Here is a 23,371-nt window from a genome sequence, read left to right on the forward strand (position 1 = left end):
TTTTAAAATTGAGCTGGTTCAGGGTAGGTTATAGTTATTTTTGAGGACTTTCCAAGAAAACTCTGGGGACACAGTGACCACTACTGTTGATACCTGACCAGCTGACTCTCATGGTTTAATACTGAGCCCAGCTTTATGATGTCACTCAATATTTCTAGGACTACAACCTGGATATGCTCAGGAGGTCATGTGGTGCTGGAGGTCAAACTATGTATCTAAGGCAAGCACACATGATTTAACTCCAAAGCTCCTGATTATAGATTTAGTAGGGCACATTTTTCTTGTTATTGGTACTATCTCTCTCTAAAGTTGTAATTCATTAGAGCTTTTATGTAAGAATTAGGTGATTGGTTTTCTCCCTATATGCAACCTAAGCCCTAATTTGTTTCTTCCCAAGGAAATTTATTGCCCAATTAATTTAGGATCTAATCCGGAAACACTTCATTTACTTTTTTTTTTTTTTTTGGCTTGCTTTTAGGGGTAGAGCTCTAAGATTCTCAAGACTTTGAAGAAATTGTAATGTTTTTTTTTCCACATTTTTGGGAGATTTCTGCATATTCTCGTTTTTTTAGAGTGGCATTTTGCTTTTTCTTTTTTTTTTTGTCTGTTTTTGTTTTTAAAATCTTCATTCCATGCAAGTTAAGGATTTGTCAAAGTTCATAGAGGAACTTACCAGATCTTAGGTCACAGTCTCTGGCCTCACCTGATAGATTCTGGCCCTTTAAATCTCATTTTTATTTCTCTATTCTCAAGAGCGATAGCACAGCGGGTAGGGCGTTCGCCTTACAAGCGGCCAACATGGCCGACCCGAGTTCGATTCCTCCGCCCCTCTTGGAGAGCCCGGCAAGCTACCGAGAGTATTTGATATGCCAGACACAGTAACAACAAAGTCTCCAATGGAGACGTTACTGGGCCCGCTCGAGCAAATCGACGATCAACGGGAGGACCTTTACCTTTACCTTACCTTTATTCTCAAGATAGTGTTTCAGAAATGCTTAGTTTATTTTTATGTTATTCCCACCCCCCCCCCCCCCCGCCACTTTAATAGTAGCCCTTAATCTGGAACAGCATCTATTCTTCCTCTTCTTGTTCTATACCTAGAGTCTGCCTACTTAATCCTTTGTTACCATTTTTATTTTTTTGAACCTTGGTCCTTAACATCTCGAATGTCTTAGCAGTTGTTTGTTTTGTTTCAAGCAGGTGTTTATTATATACTTCAAACTTCTGTTTCTTTTCCCTTTTCTTTTCCTTTCATTCAGACTCCAGTTGTTCTCTGTGGAATACAAGACTCCATTTTAACCAGGAATGGATATTATGTATAATTTTACATGTTTAATTACGGTGATCTTGAGGAGTAGTTCATGTTCATTTATGAAAGACAATATTTGATGAGGACCATTCCTAAATAGTATTTGGGATGAGATGAAACCTTTTGTTTTTTTCTGGGGAGGTGTTTAGGGATGACTCCAGCTCTGTACAGTTATCTTAGCAGTGCCAGGGACTAAATTCAGCCCCCTTATATGTAAAGCATGCTTTGGATACATTCTGCCCATGGAATTATCTGTCTGGTTCTGGATAGAACCTTTTAAATGAAATTTAGCAATAAAGTGGAGTCCAAGAAGATAGTGAGTTGAGTTGAATTTGTTCAAGGTCAGGGTGAAGTTTTGAAGGTTTGAGACACTAATGCCATTGTTTGGGTTTAGAATGATGGAATTGAGAAGAATCATTTAAAATTATTTTCAAATGTTTTAGGGGTAAGATCATGATAGTTACAGGATAGTTAGGAATATAGGAAAGGCATGGGAAGGGAAATAGAGGCAAGTGCAGTGAGTTTGAGGTTATTTTTTATAAATGGATCTGGCATGTTAGGGGAAACTCCATGTTAAAGAAATAAAAAGTTGGTTGAAGTGCTGTCAGGAAAAATGAAGTCATGAAATTTGCCTATAAATGGATGAACTTGGAGAGTATCATGCTGAGTGAAATGAGTCCGAAGGAAAGGGACAGATATAAAATAACTGCATTCATTTGTGGTATATAAAAATTTAAATAGTAGAAAAATAATATCCATGGCCAGGGAAAAGAGGGTTAGAAGGATTGGTCAGTTGTTGGAACCAGCCACAAGTGTGTTTGGGACTGAGGGTAGGTAAAATAGAAAAGAGATCAGTATGACAATAATAGTTGGGAATGATCACGCTGGACAAATCTTAGTGTTAAAAATAGGTAAGAGATATTCTTGATAACCTTTCAGTATCAATATTGCAAACCATAATGCCCAAAAGGAGGGGGAAAGGGGAGAGAGAAAGCAAGAGAGAGGGAGGGGGGAAGAGAGAGAGAGAGAGAGAGAGAGAGAGAGAGAGAGAGAGAGAGAGAGAGAGAGAGAGAGAGAAAGAGAGAATATGAATGAGTAAAAAGCACCTGCAGTAGAGGCAGGCAGGAGATAGGGAGTGGGAGGTGTTTGGAGGGAACCTGGGATTCTGTTGCTGGACATTGTACACTGGTAGAGGGATGGATGTTGGAACACTGTATGTCTGAAATCTAATCATGAACAGCTTTCTAATGGTCTATTTCACAGTGATTCAATAAAAAAAAGTTTTAAAGAAAAGTGGTTGAAGCATTGAAAATAAGTATATGAAATTTCTGACTAATAATTTTTGCATCTATTTATTGAATGCCTCTAATGTAAGACATAAAAATGCATACTGCACTGTTGTCCCGTTGTTCATTGATTTGCTTGAGTGGGCACCAGTAATGTCTCCATTGTGAGACTTGTTACTGTTTCTGGCATATCGAATACATCACGGGTAGCTTGCCAGGCTTTGCCATGCAGGTGGGATACTCCCAGTAGCCTGCTGGGCTCTCTGAGAGGGGAAGAGGAATCTAAGCAAGGTCGTCCCGGGTTGGCCTTCTGCAAGGCAAACACCCTACCCAATGTGCTATTGCTACAAAAGACTTAAATTTTATTAGTGAAAGATTTATAATTTAGATACATCATCACAGTAGCATTGAATACTAACTCTGAATTTAATAACAGGATTTCTTGACAGCCTTTAGCAACAAGGTTTTTTTTTGAAAAAAAGTGCAAGAATGTTAAATATTTTATGCTAGTAGTGTTTAGAGACAAATGGAAAGTATTAGCTTTTGCTTTACATTACTCATATTGTTTTAATGTGGGGAAAAGGGAATATATTTCTAATTTGAGTAATAGGTGAAAGCCAAAAGTAATGATATGAATTCCTCAATTGTAGCATTCATCACAATATTGTTTATATTTCCCTCTTATATCATTATATATGGCAAATTCCATTTCCAAAGTTTCTGTTGTATGCTACTAACTGCTAGCTTGCCACTTTATATAGTTTTTATTTAATTCTCAAAATAAATTTTAAGATAAGTATTTTTATTCCCAACTTGTATCTGAATCTGTTGAGTGAGACTGATTGCATTAATAGTGCTCTGGCATTCTGTGTGAGTGATTCTCTCTGGAGTTGTGCTGTGGGGCAGCTCTGATATTCACGCTTTAATAGAGCTCTGTTAAATACATGGCTAGTCACACATTGAGGTTGAAACTAAAAAAACAGTCTTAGTATGGATAAAAAGGACCAAATATAAATTTAACACATCCTTAGAGACATTTTTAAAAGCTGTTTCTCAGATTTGTTGGACATCGTGTTTAATTATTATGACAGAAATGGATGATTGACATGGAATATGGCTTGTGTCATTTTGTTTTATTTATATTCTTTATAGATACTATGCTAGCAGAAGAGAGTTTGTTTGCAAGAATTGCCAGAAACCATAGAATAAACTCATGTTAGCCTTTTTGCAGCACTGGTAGAATAAGAACACTTCTTACCAATTTCGTTTTTGTGACTTGATTATAACTTTTTTTGTTATCAACACTTATTTTTTGTTGTTGTTTTTTGGTAGACAAAAGCCACACAGCTATTAGTAAAACTCTAGAGTTAAAATTGATTAGATAACAAAGCTCCAATATTAAAACTGATAAGTTAAAAAATCAAATTTTTAATGTGAAATTGTTATATTTCAGCATGGGGTCCTGAAGTACAATTTTCATCAAGTTCTATTTCAAGGATTTTCAAGTTAAGTTATTTTCTAAAGATTTACTAAGCCGTTTGTTACTAGTTGAGCCTTCTGTGTTATTGTTTTTGTTTGTTGAGTTTAGCTGGCTTTTATGTTACCTTCCCATTGAATTTGGTGTGCTCCTATTGGAATTTCAATATTGAGGAATTTTGTGCAGGTGTGTGGTTCAGAAGCGTTAGGATCTTTGGTCTGTACCAGTAAGTTGACATGGTGGTAACTATGGGAGGTGGATTCTGGGGATTCTGGAAGTATTGGGGAGTAGGGGATGTTGCTTGACCCTACCCTGAAATGACCCCAGAGTTCTCAACCTGGACACCAGGGTACCTGAATTTTTTCACAGTTTAGTGTCTCTGCAGAGAGTACTAGTGAGTAGTGGAGTTGAGCCGTTGCCTTGGCTGCTGCTGTGTTTGTGGGTGCAACTGTCCAGGTAAGGAGTTGGTCTGCTCCCTCCTGAAGCCGCCCCCAAGTTTTTAGTGTGTGCTTGGCTTGCATCTCCTTGGAGATTTAGTTGTGAATCAGTAGAGTAGGGCCAGTGGATGAGTCAGTGTGACACCAGTTGTGGGAGATGCTTACTTAATTCTTAAATATGTCTAGTACACTTGACACACTGATGAAAATTGTACTTCAGGACCCTTAGAATTAAAACTAAGACTTGAATTGAGCTTCCCCTAAAATAGACTACTACCTCTGAAGCCCTGTCTGAATATATTGTTTACTCTCTTTACTCTCTTTATATGTTTATAAAGAGAGTTTACTCTTAGCACTGTCCTCCCGTTTTTGATCGATTTGCTCGAGCGGGCCCAGTAATGTCTCCATCATGAGACATGTTGTTACTGTGTTTTGCATATCGAATATGTCATGGGTAGCTTGCCAGGCTTTGCCGTGTGGGTGAGATACTCTTGGTAGCTTGCCAGGCTCTCCGAAAGGAGCGGAGGAATTGAACCCGGCTCAGCCTGCCGGCTGCGCACAATACAAACGCTCTACTGCTGTGCTATCACTCCAGCCCTCTATACATAAAAATATTTTTTAAAGTGGTATCTGGTACTTTATATAAAAAATTGATTTTAAGGATTTGCAGGCACTGAGTGTTTTCGAGAACATGTCACTATGTTTGTATTTTTTGAATAGTCTAAATTTGTAGAATTGTCTATGTAGTAGTATAATCTGGTAATAAGAATTTTTTTTTTTTTTTTTTTGCTTTTTGGGTCACACCCAGTGATGCACAGGGGTTACTCCTGGCTCTGCGCTCAGGAATTACCCTTGGCGGTACTCAGGGGACCATATGGGATGCTGGGAATCGAACCTGGGTTGGCCATGTGTAAGGCAAATGCCCTACCTGCTGTGCTATTGCTCCAGCCCCCAGAAATTTTTTTTTTAAGATAAGAAGGTCTTTGATGTTTTTTCATATCATGTATTTGTCATTTCTCATTAAATGTGGGGTTAGTCATCTTAAAATGTTAAATTACAAAAATAGAGGAAATATTTAAAATATGATTAAAATCATTCCTTTAATCACATTCTTCCTATAAATAATAAAAATTGTAACTGATCTTAAGTCTGCTCATTATTGTGTTAAATTCCATACTAGTTTCATCTTCTGTAAAACATGAAAATAAGTCATAAGATTAAGGTGTTATGACAGTTGTGGATTATTGTGGGTGTTAGCAGGTCACAAAGTTGACTGATGTGCATGGTGTTCTGATGTTTTGCTTGTTTTATAGATGACTCATTAAAACATTAAAAATTAAACGGAGTACTTGGGGCTTAATAGAATTTTCTGTTTTGTAATAAGAATGTTCTGGAGTAGGGAGTGTTTAGTACTTTATACAATAGTTGATCCCTGCATCTCTTTATCTAGCATATTACTAATTCATGCCTCTTATTTTTGGCTCCTTTTAGTTATGGAAGCATCCCAATTTGGACAAAATTAATATAAGTACTTTATTTATAGGAATTTTAAGTTTATTTCACATGATCTTAGATAATTTATAGGTGAAATGATAATGAATGGGAGTGTGATTTACCTGAAGTTTTGCTTTTCTTCAGACAGCATATTTATTATGAGTTAAAATGAGTTGAAATCAACTACTTTTTTTTTTTTTTACAAATTTAGCTTGAAAATGAGACTTATTTGAATTTCACTAAATATGATATTTTGCTTAAATATTCTGTTTATCTAAATGATATCTTTAGGTACATTATATAGGTTGTGGATGTTATCAATTGATGGTAGTATTTTCTATAATTTTCATTGGCATTTTAAATATGACAAATTGGAAGAAATAGAAATTCTTGTTTGTACCAATTTCATTTCAATTACTAGAGCAGGGCTTTAATTCTGGTTTATTAACAGTGACCTTCGGAAGTTAATCTAACTTCTGTGAACCTCATTTTCATCTTCTAAATGAATCCACTGAAGCTTAAAAAGAATTAAAAGAAACATGTGAGTCAAATAATTCCTTCGTAAAGTAGATATAAAACTATTGTGACACTAGTTCACCTAAAACTGTCAGATTTTATCTGAATTTATAGCACTTGTATTACAATTTAATTATAACCAGTAATAGCAGTAATTTCATTTTAATTTTTTGGCTTTGAGCCCCACCAGGCAATACATAAGACTCTGTTCTCAGGGATCACACCTGGTGGGGCTCAGTAAAATATTGGGTGCCTGAGATTAAACCCCGGTTGACTGCATGCAAGGCAAGCTCTTTACCTGCTCTACTATCATGGCCCGATAAAAAAAAAATTAATACACATCTGATTTTCTGCCCCCCCCCCAGGTTTTTTTTATTAAAGCACTATAGTTTACAAAGTTCATCATAGTTGAATTTTAGACACAAAACATTTTAGCATCAATATTATTGCCAGTATTGACCTCCCTCTGCCAATGTTCCCGGGCTTCCTCTCATTTCCCCACCCTGCTCCAGCCTGTCCTCTTGACAGGCAGCTTTCTAAGTTTGGTTGTTAAAATTTGGGTCTACTGATTTCAGTGGACTGGAGCAGTAGCACAGAGGGTAGGGCATTTGGGCGACCCGGGTTTGATTCCTCCGCCCCTTTCAGAGAGCCTGGCAAGCTACTGAAAGTATCTTGCCCACATGGCAAAGCCTGGCAAGCTACCCATGACATATTCCTATGCCAAACACAGTAACAAGTCTCACAATGGAGACGTTACTGGGCCCACTCAAGCATTTATCGATGAACAACGGGAGGATAGTGCTACAGTGCTACTGATTTCAGTATTGTTGGTTTTCTATTGGTCTTCCTCAGATAAGTGTCTGTTCATTTCCTCTCCGCATTTTTGGTGGGGCTTTTAAATTTTTATTGTTGTTGATTTTTGTGAGTACTTTGTATATCCTGGATATGAACTCTTTACCTGATGTGTGAATATTTTTTCTCAAGCAGCTACCCTTTAGTTTTAGCCCATGTCTCTTTTGGCATACAGAAAGTTTTAAGTTTGATATGAGTCTGTTTGTTTAATTTTGATTTTATAGCCTTTTCCAATGGCATAATATCATGGAAGACTCCTTTGAGGTCTCCTTGAGGTTTAGGTCTTGGAGCGTGCTGCCTATATTTTCCTCCAGGTACTTTATAGATTCAAGTCTGATCTTACGGTCTTTAATTCTCTCTGAGTTGGCGTTTGTGTAAGGTATGGGTCACAGATCCAGTTTTAATATATTGCATGTGGTAATCCAGTTCTCCCAACACCATTTGTTGAAAAGGCTGTCTTTGTTCCATTTCATACTCTTGGCTCCTTTGTCAGAAATTAACTGACCATATATATGGGGTTTGTCCTTAGTCTATTCTGACCCATTGGTCAGAGTCTTTTTATATTCCAGTACCAAGCTTCACTATGGCTTAATAGTATAAGTTCAAGTTATGTTGTGAGATGCCTCCCAGTTTCTTGTTTTTCAGTATGGTTTTGGCTCTGTGGGGTCTTTTATGGTTCCACACAAACTTGAAGTCCTTGAAGAATGTTACCTGAATTTGAATCTGTATAGTAGGTTAGTAAGATGATCATTTTGACAATGTTGATTCTTCCAATCCATGAGCATAAAATGTTTTTTCCCTTTTATAAGACCTTCTTCAATTTCATTCTTCAGTGTTTTAAAGTTTTCTTGGTATAAGTCTCACAATTCTTTTAATTCCTAGGTACTTGATGTTTTAGGATACTATTTTAAATGGGATAGACTCTGATAGACTCAATTTCTTTCTCCTCTGATTCTTTATTTGTATATAGGAATGCAACAAATTTTTGTGTATTGACTTTGTGACCGGCTCCTTTTCTGTATGGGTTATTGTTTCTAGGACTTTGGAGTGGACTCCTCAGGGTCTTCAATGTATATCTTACTATCGTCCACAAGTAGAGATAATTTTACTTCCTCTTTCCAATTTGGATTCCTTTGGATCCTTTTCTTGCCAGATTTCTGTTGCAGAGCTCTAACAATACTGAATAAGTTAGAAGACAAACTGGGCATCCTTGTCAGTCCAAGCTTATTGGACCTTGTCAAAAACTTTCTCTGAATCAATTTATATGATCCTTTGATTTTTTATCTTTTCTTTTGCTGATGTGGTATATATGTTAATTGATTTGTGTATTGAACCATCCTTGCATTCCTGGGATGAATCTCATTTATTATGCTGCATAATTTTTTAAGAGACTGATGAATTCTGTTTGTTAAGATTTTGTTGAGGATTTTTGCATTGATGTTTATCAAAGAAAGGAAAGGAAAGGAAAGGCCCTCCCGTTGATCGTCGATTTGCTCGAACGGGCCCAGTAACATCTCCATTGGAGACTTTGTTGTTACTGTGTTTGGCATATCGAATACTCTAGGTAGCTTGCCGGGCTCTCCGAGAGGGGCAGAGGAATCGAACTTGGGTCGGCCATGTTGGCCGCCAGTAAGGCGAACGCTCTACCGCTGTGCTATCACTCCAATTTTCAGATTGATTTCTTTGATAAACGCCCAACCGCCGTGCTAGGGCTGGAGCGATAGCACAGCGGTTGGGCGTTTATCAAAGAAATCAATCTGAAAATTTTTTTTTGTAATATCTCTGTCATCTTTGAGTATCAGTGTAATGTTAGCTTCACAGAAGATTTTAGGAAGAATTCCTTTTTCTTCAATATTTTGTAAAACTTAAGCATTAACAGCAGTAAGTCTTCTTTAAAGGGAAGAGAAATCATAAACCTAATTGAGTAAGGACTTTTATTCTTGGGAAGATTCTTAATGACTTCAGTTTTCTTGCTTGTGATTGACCTGTAGGTTCTCTACTTCTTCCTCATTCAGTTTTGGGAGATTACATGTTTTTAGGAATCTGTCCTTCTCTTCTAGGTTCTCCAGCTTAACAGAATAGAGGTATAAGTTCTCATGAAGTCCTGGATTTCTGAGAGAGTCACAACCCTACACAGTAATATGGCAACACAGGTCTTTATATCAGTAACATCCCTGAATGCCAGTGGATTAAACTCTCCCATCAAAAGGTGTACACTGGTGGATTGTCTCAAGGAACAAAACCTGACCATTTGCTGTTCACAGAAAATGCATCTAAAACCACAGGATATATTGATTCAGAGTGGAAAGAGCAAAACAGTTATACTTGCAAGTAGAAAATAAAAAGGAGCTTGGACAGCCATACTCATGTCAAATCAAATTGCATTCAATCTAAAAAGAAAGTAATTAGAGACAGTGATGGACACTACTTATTGGACACTACAGTAGACCCCAGATTACTAACTCTAACATATACACACAAAATGTTTTGTCAGCAAAGTTTTTAAGGCTTTTGCTAAAAAACCTAGAGAAACACATGGGTGGAATCATAACAGTAGTGGGAGACTTTAACACTTCACTGTCACCACTGGATAAATCCACTAGACAGAATATCAGTAAAGATACAAGTGAGGAACTAGAAGAACCTAAGTGAGGAACTAGAAGAACCGGGACTAATGGATTTGTATAGGGCCTTTCATCCTCAAAAAAACTAAATACGTATTCTAGTGCACTTGGAATATTCTCCAAGATAGATCATATTTTAGGACTTAAGTTTAACTTCCATAAATTTACAAATTAAAGAATCCTATCAGATCACAATTCCACAGAGATAAAAATTAACCATAAAAAGAAGATGGGGAGAAACTCTTTTAATACCTGGAGATTAAATAACATGCTGCTTCGTAATAGCTGGATCAAAGAGGAAATTAAGAAAGAAAAAGATTCCTTGTAACTAATGACGATGAAGAATTAAGTTACCAAAATCTATGGGACACAGCAAATGTAGTATTTAGGGGGAAACTTGGAGCATTACAGGCTGACACATGGAAAGAAAAAAAAGTTGAACATCGTAATTGCACACCTTAAAATGTCTCGAAAACCAACAACAAATGATTCTAAGACTAGGAGAAGAAAATAAATAATGAAAACCAAAGCAGAGATAAACAGTATAGAAACCAAGAAAGCAATACAAAGAATCAATAAAACTAGGAGCTGTTCTTTGAAAGAATAATAAGGTAGATAAACCATTGGCTAGACTCATGAGTAAAAATAAATCACGAATCACGACCATCCTGTTATTCGTTGATTGCCTCGAGCAGGCCCCAGTAACGTCTCCTTCATCCTAGCCCTGAGATTTTTAAGAAAGTGCTATATTCAAGGCTCTTTAGGAGAATGAGACCCATCATTGTTACTGGTATTTGGCATTTTGGGTACGCCACGGGGAGTTTGCCAGACTCTGCCGTGTGGGCAGTTTACATTCGGTAGCCTGCCAGTTTACTGGCAGTAAAAATAAAAGATCAAATAAATTAGATCAGAAACAAAAAGGGAAAAATTACAATACTCATTAGAATACTCAATACAAAAAATTACATATATAATGCAAAAAATTATATTTATGTTTTTCACACTTTACCTTTATAAATACAGTGCGTTTCTCTTATATGTATCCAAATCACTAACTAGATACAAATTACCCAGTTGTAGAAGCATGTTTTTTTGAAATTGGTGATATGCTTTAGTTTCTGATTTAAACAGATCTGGTTCAGTTATTTAAAACATACATGGGATTTAATAAACGTGAACAACTCTGGCTGTATATGTGTGTGTGTATGTGTGTGTTCATTTTACAAAGCTCATTTATAAAGGTAAAACACTGATAAGCATTATAAAATGTTTACTTACATTTCATAATTTGCTTGAGCGGGCCCAGTAATGTCTCCATTTTGAGACTTGTTGTTACTGAGTTTGGCATATTGAATAGGTCATGGGTAGCTTGCCAGGCTTTGCCATGCGGACGAGATACTCTCAGTAGCTTGCTGGGCTCTCTGAGAGGGGCAGAAGGAATCGAACTTGGCTCGGCTCAGCTGGCTGCGCACAAGGCAAACGCCCTACTGCTGTACTATCACTCCATGCTAATATTCTCCAATATTAAATAATTACATTGTATACCTAAAACTAATATGGTATATGTAAATTATATCCAACTGAAATTTTGGTTGTGTTGTATGCTCAAGAATTGTGTCCTTAAGACTGGTAATATAGAGGTAGAGCACTTACTTTGCATATATGTGAGGTCCTGGTTCAGTCTTTCACATCTCAGAAACACACACACACAAACACACACATACATTGTGCTCTTTAATGTATATGTTATATCTGATTTAAAATAAGAAGTACAGGGCCAGTGAGATAGTACAGTGGATAAGGTGCTTGCCTTGCATGCAGTTGACCTGGGTTAGATCCCTAGTACCACACATACCCGACCCTGCCAGAAATGATTCCTGGTTGGGAAAGAAACAAACAAAAATAATTAAATGAAAAGTAGCAGTGTAAAAGATGAAATTTGGTGGCACAGTTATAGATAATTCAAAAATATTTATTGAAGAGGTATTTGGATAAGTATGGAAGGAATACAAAGAACCTTAAATGGGTAGGGATAGTAAAGGAAAAGTTGTAACATGGAAACGTGCAGTACATTCTTATAGCTGGACCAGACTGAAGGACTAAGGATTCTTTAAATGAAGACTTACTGTGCAGTTTCTAGCATGGGATTGATATTGTTAGGGTGGTATTTTTGAAGATTAGTTTAGTCACACAATACAAGAAATAATGTAGAGAAGAAAGAAGAGATATGAATTAGGAAGGTTGTTTTTGAAATTTGCCTAAGCTTGAAAATGAAAATTAGAATCTTTAGTAGTTTATTAAAACATGAAGGTATTTAACTTACCAGTGATATTATTGTTACATAGATATATTCAGTCATTTAGAGAAAATAAATATTGTATACCTTAGGTTGTTAAAAAGTAACATCTAAATTTGGTCAAAGTAGGTATATCTATTGAGAGATAAAAAGTTCTGTGTTGATAACTTTCATTTATTAACAAAAACAAAAACAGCAAAAGTTTCCCAGAAGCTTAACTATTAATATTCTTTACAAATATATAAAAAGTTGAATCTAATTTAGTACCATTTTAGCACAGCGGTAGGGCATTTACCTTGCACGCAGCCGGCCTGGCTAACCTGGGTTCGATTCCTCTGCCCCTCTCAGAGAGCCTGGCAAGCTACCGAGAGTATCTTCCCCGCACAGCAAAGCCTGGCAAGCTACCTGTGATGTATTCGATATGCCAAACACAGTAACAACAATTTTCACAGTGGAGATGTTACTGGGCCCGCTTGAACAAATGGATGAACAATGGGAGAATATTAGTAGTATTGTAAGCAGTCTTATAAAAGAGAAGAGAAAATGCAACAAACAATAATTAGAAAGGGAAGCATTATTATTGTGTAATATTTACTTAGAGTTTATATTTGTACTTTTAGAGTCAATATTAGGACATACTTTTTTAGTCAAAATAGGATATACTTTGGTCCATAATAGCAAAACTTCAAAATATAGATTTTTGAATGTGATTTTATAACATTAAAAATTTTGTTCTCTCCAATTATGAAAAAAGTTAGGTGTATTTATTATTTAAATGACTAAAAGTTATTATTGTTATATTATAAATATTATTATATTGCCTAAATTGAGATACCCATCATAACAATAAAGCTGAACATTTGAAATATTCATTTTTAGGAAAAAATAAATTTTATGTTCCTTACAGGAGATTCTTACATTTTTACTCCTTTAATATTTCTTTCACACACCATATCTATAATAGACTTTTCTACCATGAACTGGTAGAAAATACTAAGATTAGGTAGGTTATAAAATTGTGCTAATCCACTATTAAAAGAACCCCAAATTATCCACATTCCAGATAAATACAATCTTACTATCAAAAATTTTCCATGTCATTTCTTATTCCAATTTTATTCTTTTAAGATACTGTGAAATGTTTATGTTTACAATTTATTTTTAAATAATATGCTTATATACGGTAGTACAGCAGGTAGGGCATTTGCCTTGCATGCAGCCAACATGGCTGACCCGAATTCGATTCCTCTGCCCCTCTTGGAGATCCTGGCAAGCTACCGAGAGTATCTTGCCTGCACGGTAAAAGCCTGGCAAGGTACCTGTGACGCATATTCCATATGCCAAACACAGTAACAACAAGTCTCAGGATGGAGATGTTACTGGGCCCGCTCGAGCAAATTGATGAACAACGGGAGGACCGTGACCATGATGCTTATATCCAATATTGCTTGATTTTTTAGTTTAAAAATTATATGCTCAATAATTACTACAAATGAAAGTTTTTAGCTCAAATGTGCTCTGCCTTCTCTATTCTTTCATAGTTGACTTTAATATTTCTTAAACTTCTTGCCTGTCTGGTTAAAGATGTTATATCTTAATCTCAAAACAGTTACAGATTTTAGTATTCATATTCTCCCTATATCACTTGATCACTTGACATCCCATTACTCATCAGTTTGCGCAAGCAGGTGCCAGTAATGCCTCCATTCATCCCTGTCATGTGCTAGTATAGCCCAATGGCATCTGCTTGTTCTAGGAATACGAATAGCCTTAAACTGATCGTTCAGGATCTTGACGAAGAAGTCTGACCATCTCATAGGTGGGCAGCCACGCGATCTTTTGACATCCTCTGGAATCCAGTCGGTAATGGCTCTAGTCCAGCGGTTCTCTCCAAATTGCATTATGTGTCCAGCCCATCTGATTTTTGATGCTTTGGCAAATGAGATAGCGTCCCTGATTCTTGATCATTGATGAAGGTCGGAAGTCTGGATTCTTTCTCTCATTTGAGTGAAGTGTGATACTCCAAGCATAACTGTTTTGATTCCTCTTTGGGAGACCCGAATAGTGTTCTCAACCTATTTTCCTAGGGCCCAGGTCTCTGAGGCGTATGTTAATGCGGGAAGAACAGTGGAATTGAAGAGATGTGCCTGGAGCTGGACGGTCTTTTTCCTCTTAGCTATTTCTTTGACGCTTTTGAAGGTGTTCCAGGCTGCTCTCTTCTTCCTGCGCAACTCAGGTGCCAGGTCATTCATCATGTTGACTTCTCGACCTAGGTACACATTAACTGTTGCATTCAGAGATGTTTGTTCCATTGAGAGTGAATGGAACATCAGGAACAAGATCGTTTCCCATAAACATTGTCTTCATAAGATTCAGCTGTAGTTCTACCTTTACACATGGTCGAAATTGGCCAGCATTTGTGCCCTTTGGCTAATGTTTGATGTTATTAGAACAATGTCATCAGCAAAGCGGAGGTGGTGTCATTTCCGACCATCTATCTTCACTCCCATTCCTTCCCATTCCACTTGTCAAATGACATTCTCCAGGGTGGCACTGAAAAGTTTTGGTGAAATTTTGCTGAACCCCTCTCTTAACATGGATGATCACATCCTTGTAGATTGGTGAGATCCTGGTAGTGAGTCCATGATACAGCTCACGGAGGATCCTGATGTATTGAGTTTGAATGCCCTGTTTGGCTAGGGCTTTGATGATCACTTCAGTCTCAACAGAAACAAAGGCCTTCTTTAAACCAATGAACATTAGAGCGGCATCTTGAACTCCCGAGAAACCTCAATGGACTTGGTTATCATGTGGATATGGTTGATTGTGCTGAATCCTTTTCAGAACCTGACTTGTTCGCATGGTTGTCCTTTATCTAGTGTTCTGCCAATCCTATTCAGTATGACTCAAGTGAACAACTTGTAGTCGACAGACAACAGGCAGATTGGACGATAGTTGCCAATGTTGTGGATGTTTCCCTTCTTGTACAGTAGTACACTCCTGCTGTACTACTTTCCATTTCTATTGGGACGGAACCTTCCATTCAGACAGGTAGTATTTGAAGAGCCAAGCCAGTGTATTGATGAGTACTGACAGCAGGTTCTTCAGGTGTTCGGGTCTGACCTTGACTGGAGCAGGTGCCTTTGCTTCTTCACCGATGAAATGGCGTGTCGGATTTCTGAAGGGAGAACATTGGGAACAACATATTCATCCTGCGGAATTTGATATATGGGCAGGTGGACGTGGCTATCGAAGAGATCTGAGTAGAAGTCATGGATAATCTTCTCTATTGCCTTTCTGGAAGATGTGATAGACCCAGCAGGACGTCAGAGGGCAGTCATCTTGGTCTTGTAGTTGGCGAAGTATAGGTGGGCATTGAGAATGCTTTTCCCGGCATCTGCCGCATCTGCCAGCACTGCTGCTCTTCTCTCTTTGAGGTCTTTATTGCTTTTTTGCATTGCTTTACGAGATCGGATGTTGGCTTGTGGTTGCCTGAGGCTTGCGGCAAGCCACGTTGGTAAATGAGCTCAAGAGTTTTTGGAGACAGGCATTTTTTTGAGGCTGTCTCTTGGCATTCCTCGCACAATCATGGAGGTGCTGAACCAGTCGATCGTATTCCTTGTCAAATGTTTTCAACGATGGCATCTTCCCATGTTGCCGCAATAGTGCCAAAGAGCTCCCAGTTGGTGGTTGTTCTAGGAGTTCTGTTCCTAAACTTTGCAAACCAAATATGATAACCTACTGTACTATCATCACTCAGACCCTTGATGACAAATTCTTTAAAATGAAAAGCATATTGAAAATTTTATCATCATTTTATTGTTTGTAATTTAGTTAAAATGTTCTCTTTTCTTTTAGTGTCTTTAAGAAAAAATACAACATTTTATTGGGAAAATGCCCTGGCCTAGACCTTAGAGTTCCTCCAAACTCCACCACCCTTTTTGGTTTCTTATATTTTAAAGCCAAACTTACTTAATTTCCTCTAGACTATGTCTTGCCCTCTATTCTATGTGCTATTTTTCGCCAGTGTTTCCACCCCTCCCCCCTTTTTTTCCTTTTCTTGTTTGTTTTTGTTTTGGGGCCACATTTGGCAAAACTGACTTATTTCTAGCCCTGTCCTCAGGGATCATTGTGATAGGTCTTGGTGGACCATAAGTAATACAGGAGATAGAACGTGGGTTATTCATATGCAAGGCGAGCACTTTAACTTCTGTACTGTCTCTTCTGCCCTCTGGATTCTTTTTTTTCCCACATTACATTCCTTTTTTTTATTATTGAATCCTATAAGGTACATAGGGGACAATGTAGGAAGAATTCTCCACAACATTGAAGCTAAAAGCATCTTTAAGGATGAAACAGTACTGACCATGCATGTGATAGCAAAGATAAACAAATGGGACTACATCAAACTCAGAAGCTTCTGTACCTCAAAAGAAACCATGACCAAAATACAGAAAGAGCCCACAGAATGGGAAAGAATATTTACCTAATACCCATCAGGATCCTTTCTATTGAATATTATCTTTTATCAACCAGTTTGCATTTTTATGAAATCCATTGAATGTTTGCTTTATTAGTAATGTTTCTTTTGTTTTTGTAAGTTTGTAATTTTTATTTATTGAAAAAAGTTTAGTAAGTTGATAGAGCATATATACATGTGTTCATCTCTACATCTTGAATCTAAATTCCAGTATCTTTAAGAGTCAAATATCTGTTATTTGATCCTTAGAGATATCCTGTAAAATGTGATAAATCCCATATCTAAATTTAGAAGAATTTAAAATGTTGCCAGATAAAGCTGAAAGAAAATTATGTAAAATTGTGGATATTTTAATATAAATAATATATTTTTAGAATGACTAGACTTTTTATAGTTATGATTAAATTTTCTGCCATTGTTTTATTTTATTCTATTTTTGCGACTATGTATTGCCTTTAGATTTATATCTAATTTTTATTAGTGATCTATAACTTTATTGTCCCTCATTTTCTTGAAATTGAATCATTTCACCATAATACATGACCATTGACTAAAGGCAAATAATGATGTTTAAAAACTATTTTCTAGTTTTGGATGCTACTAATTTCTGGACTCTAATGGGTCTTCATCTTATTAGGGATATGGGTTATAAGTTTTATAATATTCTTCAGGTTCTTTTTATCTGTACAAGAAAATAATATAGTAAAAGTGTCAAAAGAGATCCACATGTCCAGCTCACAAGTAAATATACTGCTAAATTTGAACTTTTCTGGCAGTAGCTTATGCCACTCAAGGGACCATATTTTTATAGAATGATATATTTCAAAGGGTCTTGGTTTCCATTGTAGAAAATTCATGCATTTAGAGCAACTTTAAGCCAAAACAATTTTGCTTGTGCCATATTTTTAAAATATTATTCATCTTGAACACATGCCTAGGTTAAGTGTCAGAAACCATATATTGCACAAAAAAGAAAATTTATTGTTAGGAGACCAAGCTGTACCTGTGCTTATACAGCATTTTCCTTAGAGGATCAATTTGAGTATATGAACTAATATCAGCCAGATATTTGGACAGTAACATTATTGATAATAAAGGAGAAATTCATTGAGGAGAAAAGCAAATAAAGGAAGCATAAAAGTCTCATACTGTATGAAACTACAGAAATGGATCAAATAGTTTGACAGAAAGTTTAATGTGTACATAAGTAGAGGCTGACAGGAACATGCTGTGTGTGCCAAAGGTTCCAGTGATGGAAAACCGAAACATAGTGCTCACTGACCACAGCATGAGCCTTGACACACATTGTAAATAATCCAGAGATCTATGACTGCATTAAGCACTAGGCTGGTGTATTAACTGCAGTAAATCTATAGGAGCATAAAGGGCTGATGTGCAGAAATCCCTCTGATTAATTTTTGCAGTGGATTAATATGGATATAGAAATATTTTTATTTTGAATTCTGTCATCTTTCAGCCTCTCCTCCTCTACACTGTGCCATCCCTTGAATGGTTATTTTTTATTCTCTCTCACCAGACTTGTTTATGTGGATTCTTGCTTCAGTACCATCAAGTTAAAAGCTGAAGATGCTTCTGGTAGAGAGCATCTTATCACTCTCAAATTGAAGCCGAAGGTATGTGTGTTGATGAACTGTTACTGTGGTTAGGTAATAGGAAATACTTTGTAAATGAAATCGAAATCATTTTAGTATAAAGAGGTGCTAGTTTTAAAAGTTTGTATGGTGCTTTTAAAAATTAATTTTGAAAAGCATCAAAGCATTTATGTACAGTGTTTTCACTGGCACAGATATAGTTTCCCGTCCCTATGTTAATTCAAATTTGATAAAAACATAAACTTCAAAGTAAATTTAAAAAACATTCTCAGGAAGTCTTAAGCAGTCTTAGTTTTGTAAGATATAATAGAAGAGTTGGAAGTTTCACCATAAGTTAAGTTCTACTTAAGTTTGTTACTTTCAACTCTAAATTGCATTTGCTGTTCTTACTGTAATTGCCCACCCCACTCCCTATCCCCTGTGTAAATAAACACATATTCAAACTTTGATTTTGACTGAAGTTTTCACTTCTGTAAAAAGTGAAAGGAATTTTTCACTTTTAAGAATTTATATGTGTTACATCTATTTATACAACCCTTACAGATTAATAATCTATAGATACTAATTTTACTAGCAAGAAACATAGCCATTTTTTTGTATTACATTACTAGATTTTGAGTAAAATAAGTTCTGTATATTAATCATTAATTTGTTAATAATCAAGGAAACAATTTGAAGAAAATCAGGACATCTGCCTTTTTTTGTGTGTTTTTGTATTGTTCCTAGGAATCATCAATCAACTCTATTTCAGGAGATTGTAGTGATGAAAAGATCAATTGTGTTTGTCCTTTTTAAAAATGTGTCTGGCATTTAAGCTTTCCACAAGAGAAAATTAATATATAAAGCTGTACTGTGTGACACAGAAAAGTTGATATCTTACAGTGTCTTTGTATCAAACAGGTTGAGAAATGACTGCCTTTTTTTTACATACCGAATGTGTAGGTATAATTTTCAGACTTGCGATAGGTATTGAAAAAATATTAGTGGGACATAAATCTTATTTGTAAAAGAAGTTTTATATATGTATCTCCAAATAACTTTCATCTGTTGAGATGAAAAAAATTCTTTCCTTCTTAATTTTTAAAAGAGTGCTTGTTTTAAGATCAGGAGAAATCTGAGTTTATCTTTTCAAAGGTCACCTGCTGCCTGTGGCAAGGATTCTATCATTTTCATTAAAGGTTTATTTGTTTATATTTTTTACATTGATAAAAAGTATCTTGCTTTCTACAAAGACCAAAATTAAATATTTTAAAAATACCCTCTTTTTTCTATAGGGTTTTCTATTAGAAGAGAGTAATTTAAATATATGTGGTCTATAACTACCCTTACAAGATTTTATTACTTATTCTGGTTATTTACATTATTGGTGGTCCTGAGAGGTTATAGCAACACATTTGACCCATTGTGCTTTTTTTAATTTCAAAAGATAAGATGAAACTATTAATATTTCACTGGAGCATATTTTCAAGTGTCAGTTTTTGTTGTATCAGTAACTGTGAACTCTATTACAGATGCCCTATAAGTGATAAGAGAAAGCTTTGTTTGTGTTAGTAAGAAAATCGGAAGAAAACAATTTTGTTCCAAAAATATTTTTTAAAAAGAGTGAAACCAAGTAAATCTTATATTGGTGTGATTTATTAGACCAGTAAATAGTTTTTTACTTATCTCTTTTAGTTAAACTTTCATAGAGACCAAAGTTGTATTTTAGATTTAGTTATTTTTATTTTAAGAATATTTGAGTCTAGGGCTGGAGGTTTAAAATAGTGATAGCTGAAACTATATGGTAAGAATACACAGTATGGTACAGAGTGATAGTACAGCTGGTAGGGCTGGTAGGATGTTTGCCTTGTACATAGCTGACCCAGGTTCAATTCCCAGCATCCCACAAGTCTCCCATCACTGCCAGGAGTAATCCTGAGTACAGAGCCAGTAGTAACCCCTGAGAATTGCCGGGTGTGACATAAAAAGACAAAAAAAAAGAGAAAAACACCCCAAAGTATTCAGTATTGTTCATCGATTTGCTCGAGCAGGCCCAGTAACGTCTCCATTGGAGACTTTGTTGTTACTGTGTCTGGCATATCGAATACGTCACGGAGAGCTTCCCAGGCTCTGCCGTGCGGGCGAGATACTCTCTGTAGCTTGCCGGGCTCTCCGAGAGGGGCGGAGGAATCGAACTCCGGTCGGCCATGTTGGCTGCATGCAAGGCAAACACTACCACTATGCTATCGATATTAATACAAAAAAGTTTTAATGAATCAAGTTGAATTTTTAAATAAGCCAAATAGACTTTTACAATACAAGTACATATAATGCATGCACCTATATTTTATATTTTTGACATATAGGAATGAAATTGATTTTATTCATGAATATATCCTCTCCTAGTTCTACCACTTATGTCACTATCTTGAAAACCAACAAGAAAAATTACTAATTTTAACAAGATACTCTTAAAAATTAATTTATTGGGACCAGAGAGATAGTGCAGGAGTTAAGGCACATACCTTGTGTTTGGCCAACTCTCTTATCAATCCTTGGCACCACATTATTCATTGAAAACCAGGTCTGGCCCTGGAGATCCTTAGGATGGCATGTGTAAACCCCAGCACTGTGGCTCCTGAGCAATACTGCATCCTTGGGCCCTCGTAATTATCTGCCACATACTGCTGGGTATGGCCCCTGGGTACCTTGAGCACCTTTTGGGAGGGTTTGAAAAGTAAATGAATAAATAATGAAGAGAATGAGTTAATCTTTTTTAATATTTTCTTTTGAACTAAGATATAATTACCATCTTTTCTTTCATAAAAGAAGTAGCTTATACGGAACTGGAGAGTTGGTTTATAGAACTGAATTTGGAGAGTGAAGAGTGGTGTTTAAAAAGGAGGAGCCTTTGGACATTGGTGGAGGAAGTGGGCATTTGGACATCTTGTGATGCATGTGGTGTTATAATGATGTATGACTGAGACCATCATTAATGGTATTCTAATTCACAGTACTTCAATAAATATTAACTAAAAAAGACAGCCTAGGGACTTCCTCAGCTTTGGTCAAGATCAGCGCTATTTAAAATGAATAAATTTAAAGTTGATGCTAGGCGATGCTAGGTGATAACCATTTGTGTAATCTGCTGTTGTAAAAACGTGTTCACTTGTGGGTTGAGAGCCTCACTGTTCACATGGTTCAGTTACAAATGCTTGCTTAAACGTTTTCTTTAGAACAGTATACTATAGAGTTTAAAAAATAATGTGTGGTGTAAATATATGCTTTTTATTGTATAATAATATTATTCTATATTTACTGAGTTTTCTTTATTTGAAAAACATTTAGTTAAAAATAATGGTTTATTGGGGGCTAGAGTGATAGCACAGTGGGTAGGGTGTTTGCCTTGCATGCGGCCAACCTGGGTTTGATTCCCAGCATCCCATATGGTCCCCCAAGCACCACCAGCAGTAATTTCTGAGTGCATGAGCCAGGAGTAATCCCTGAGCATCTCTGGGTGTGACCCAAAAAGAAAAAAATATGGATTCTTATTTTTCAATATTTTTTATGGGGATTATTGTTATTGTCAGACTTCTAAGGTCAAACTTAAGGCTATGAGTTACTGGTGGAAACAATAAATTATCTCTATTTAGACAATCTATTATGAAAACTGCCTAAATTCTGGTAATTATAATACAGTTATTTATGTTTTTGTTAGTATTATGATACCTATAACTCTAAAAATGAATATCTAGGTTCACACTTTTTGTCAGATTATCCAGAAGTTAAAATTGTACCTTTTAGGTTCTTTATGATTATAAAGGATTATATAAACTAAATTGATCTTAGTATGAACATAATGACCACATATGCCATATCACATACATAAAGAAAGTTAATTTATTATATAGTATCTTGCATAATTGGGCTGGAGTGATAGCACAGCAGGTGGGGCCTTTGCCTTGCACACAGCCGACCTGGTTGACCCAGGTTCGATTCTTCTGCCCCTCTCGGAGAACCCGGCAAGCTACTGAGAGTATCTCACCCTCACAGGAAAGCCTGGCAAGCTACCCGTGATATTTTCGATATGTCAAACACAGTAACAAGTGTCACAATGGAGATGTTACTGGGCCTGCTTGAGCAAATCGATGAACAATAGGAGGACAGTGACAGTGCGTAATTATATCTAAAATTAAATTTTAAAGATATCACCTCAGAAACTACATTGTTGATTAATATATGTACGTGGGTTTCCATTTTATTTATTGTAACCTATGTTTTGTGTATCTACTTGTGTATCACTTTCCCATGGTATTTAATGACTTCCAAAGTCAAACTTTACTTGACTTTCTCATTCTAAATGAGGTAAACATTTTATTAATTTAATACTTTTACCTAGATTGATGATTCTGTTTTCATTGAATCACCATGGGATGGAGCGATAGCACAGCGGTAAGGCTTTTGCCTTGCATGCAGCCAACATGGCTGACCCGAGTTCCATTCCTCCGCCCCTCTCGGAGAGCCCGGCAAGCTACCGAGAGTATCTCGCCCGCACGGCAGAGCCTGGCAAGTCACCAGTGATGTATTCGATATGCCAAACACAGTAACAACAAAATCTCCAATGGAGATGTTACTGGGCCCGCTCGAGCACCATGGGGTACAATTACAAAGCTTTTATGATTGAGTTTCAGTCTTACAATGATCAAATACACATCCCTCCACCAGTGTACATTTTCTACCTCCAATGTCCCCAGTATCCCTCCCACCTTCCCCACTTCACCCCACCCCACTGCCTCTGTGGCAGACAGTTTTCTTCTTTCTCTCTCTCTACTTTTGGACATTGTGGTTTGCAATATAGATACTGAGAGGCCATCATGTTTGCTCCTTTATCTGCTTTCAGCACACATCTCCCATCCCAAGTGATCCTTCCAACCAGCATTGACTTAGTGATCCCTTCTCTAACCCAGCTGCCTTCTTCCCCAGCCCATGAGGCAGGTTTCCAATTGTG

General features: G+C 36.5%; 1 protein-coding gene across 2 annotated transcripts in view; it reads left to right on the forward strand.

Moving 5' to 3' along the window:
- Window positions 1-23,371, forward strand: part of FANCL (FA complementation group L) — a 74,115-nt gene that overhangs the window by 24,780 nt on the left and 25,964 nt on the right. For both annotated transcript variants that reach the window (XM_056124309.1, XM_056124318.1), the window contains one exon: window positions 18,309-18,405. In XM_056124309.1, the coding sequence (XP_055980284.1) occupies window positions 18,309-18,405 (97 nt within the window). The remainder of the gene's footprint in view (window positions 1-18,308; window positions 18,406-23,371) is intronic.

Source organism: Sorex fumeus, unplaced genomic scaffold, assembly GCF_029834395.1.
Source record: "Sorex fumeus unplaced genomic scaffold, SorFum_2.1 ptg000006l, whole genome shotgun sequence".
Lineage (NCBI taxonomy): Eukaryota > Metazoa > Chordata > Mammalia > Eulipotyphla > Soricidae > Sorex > Sorex fumeus.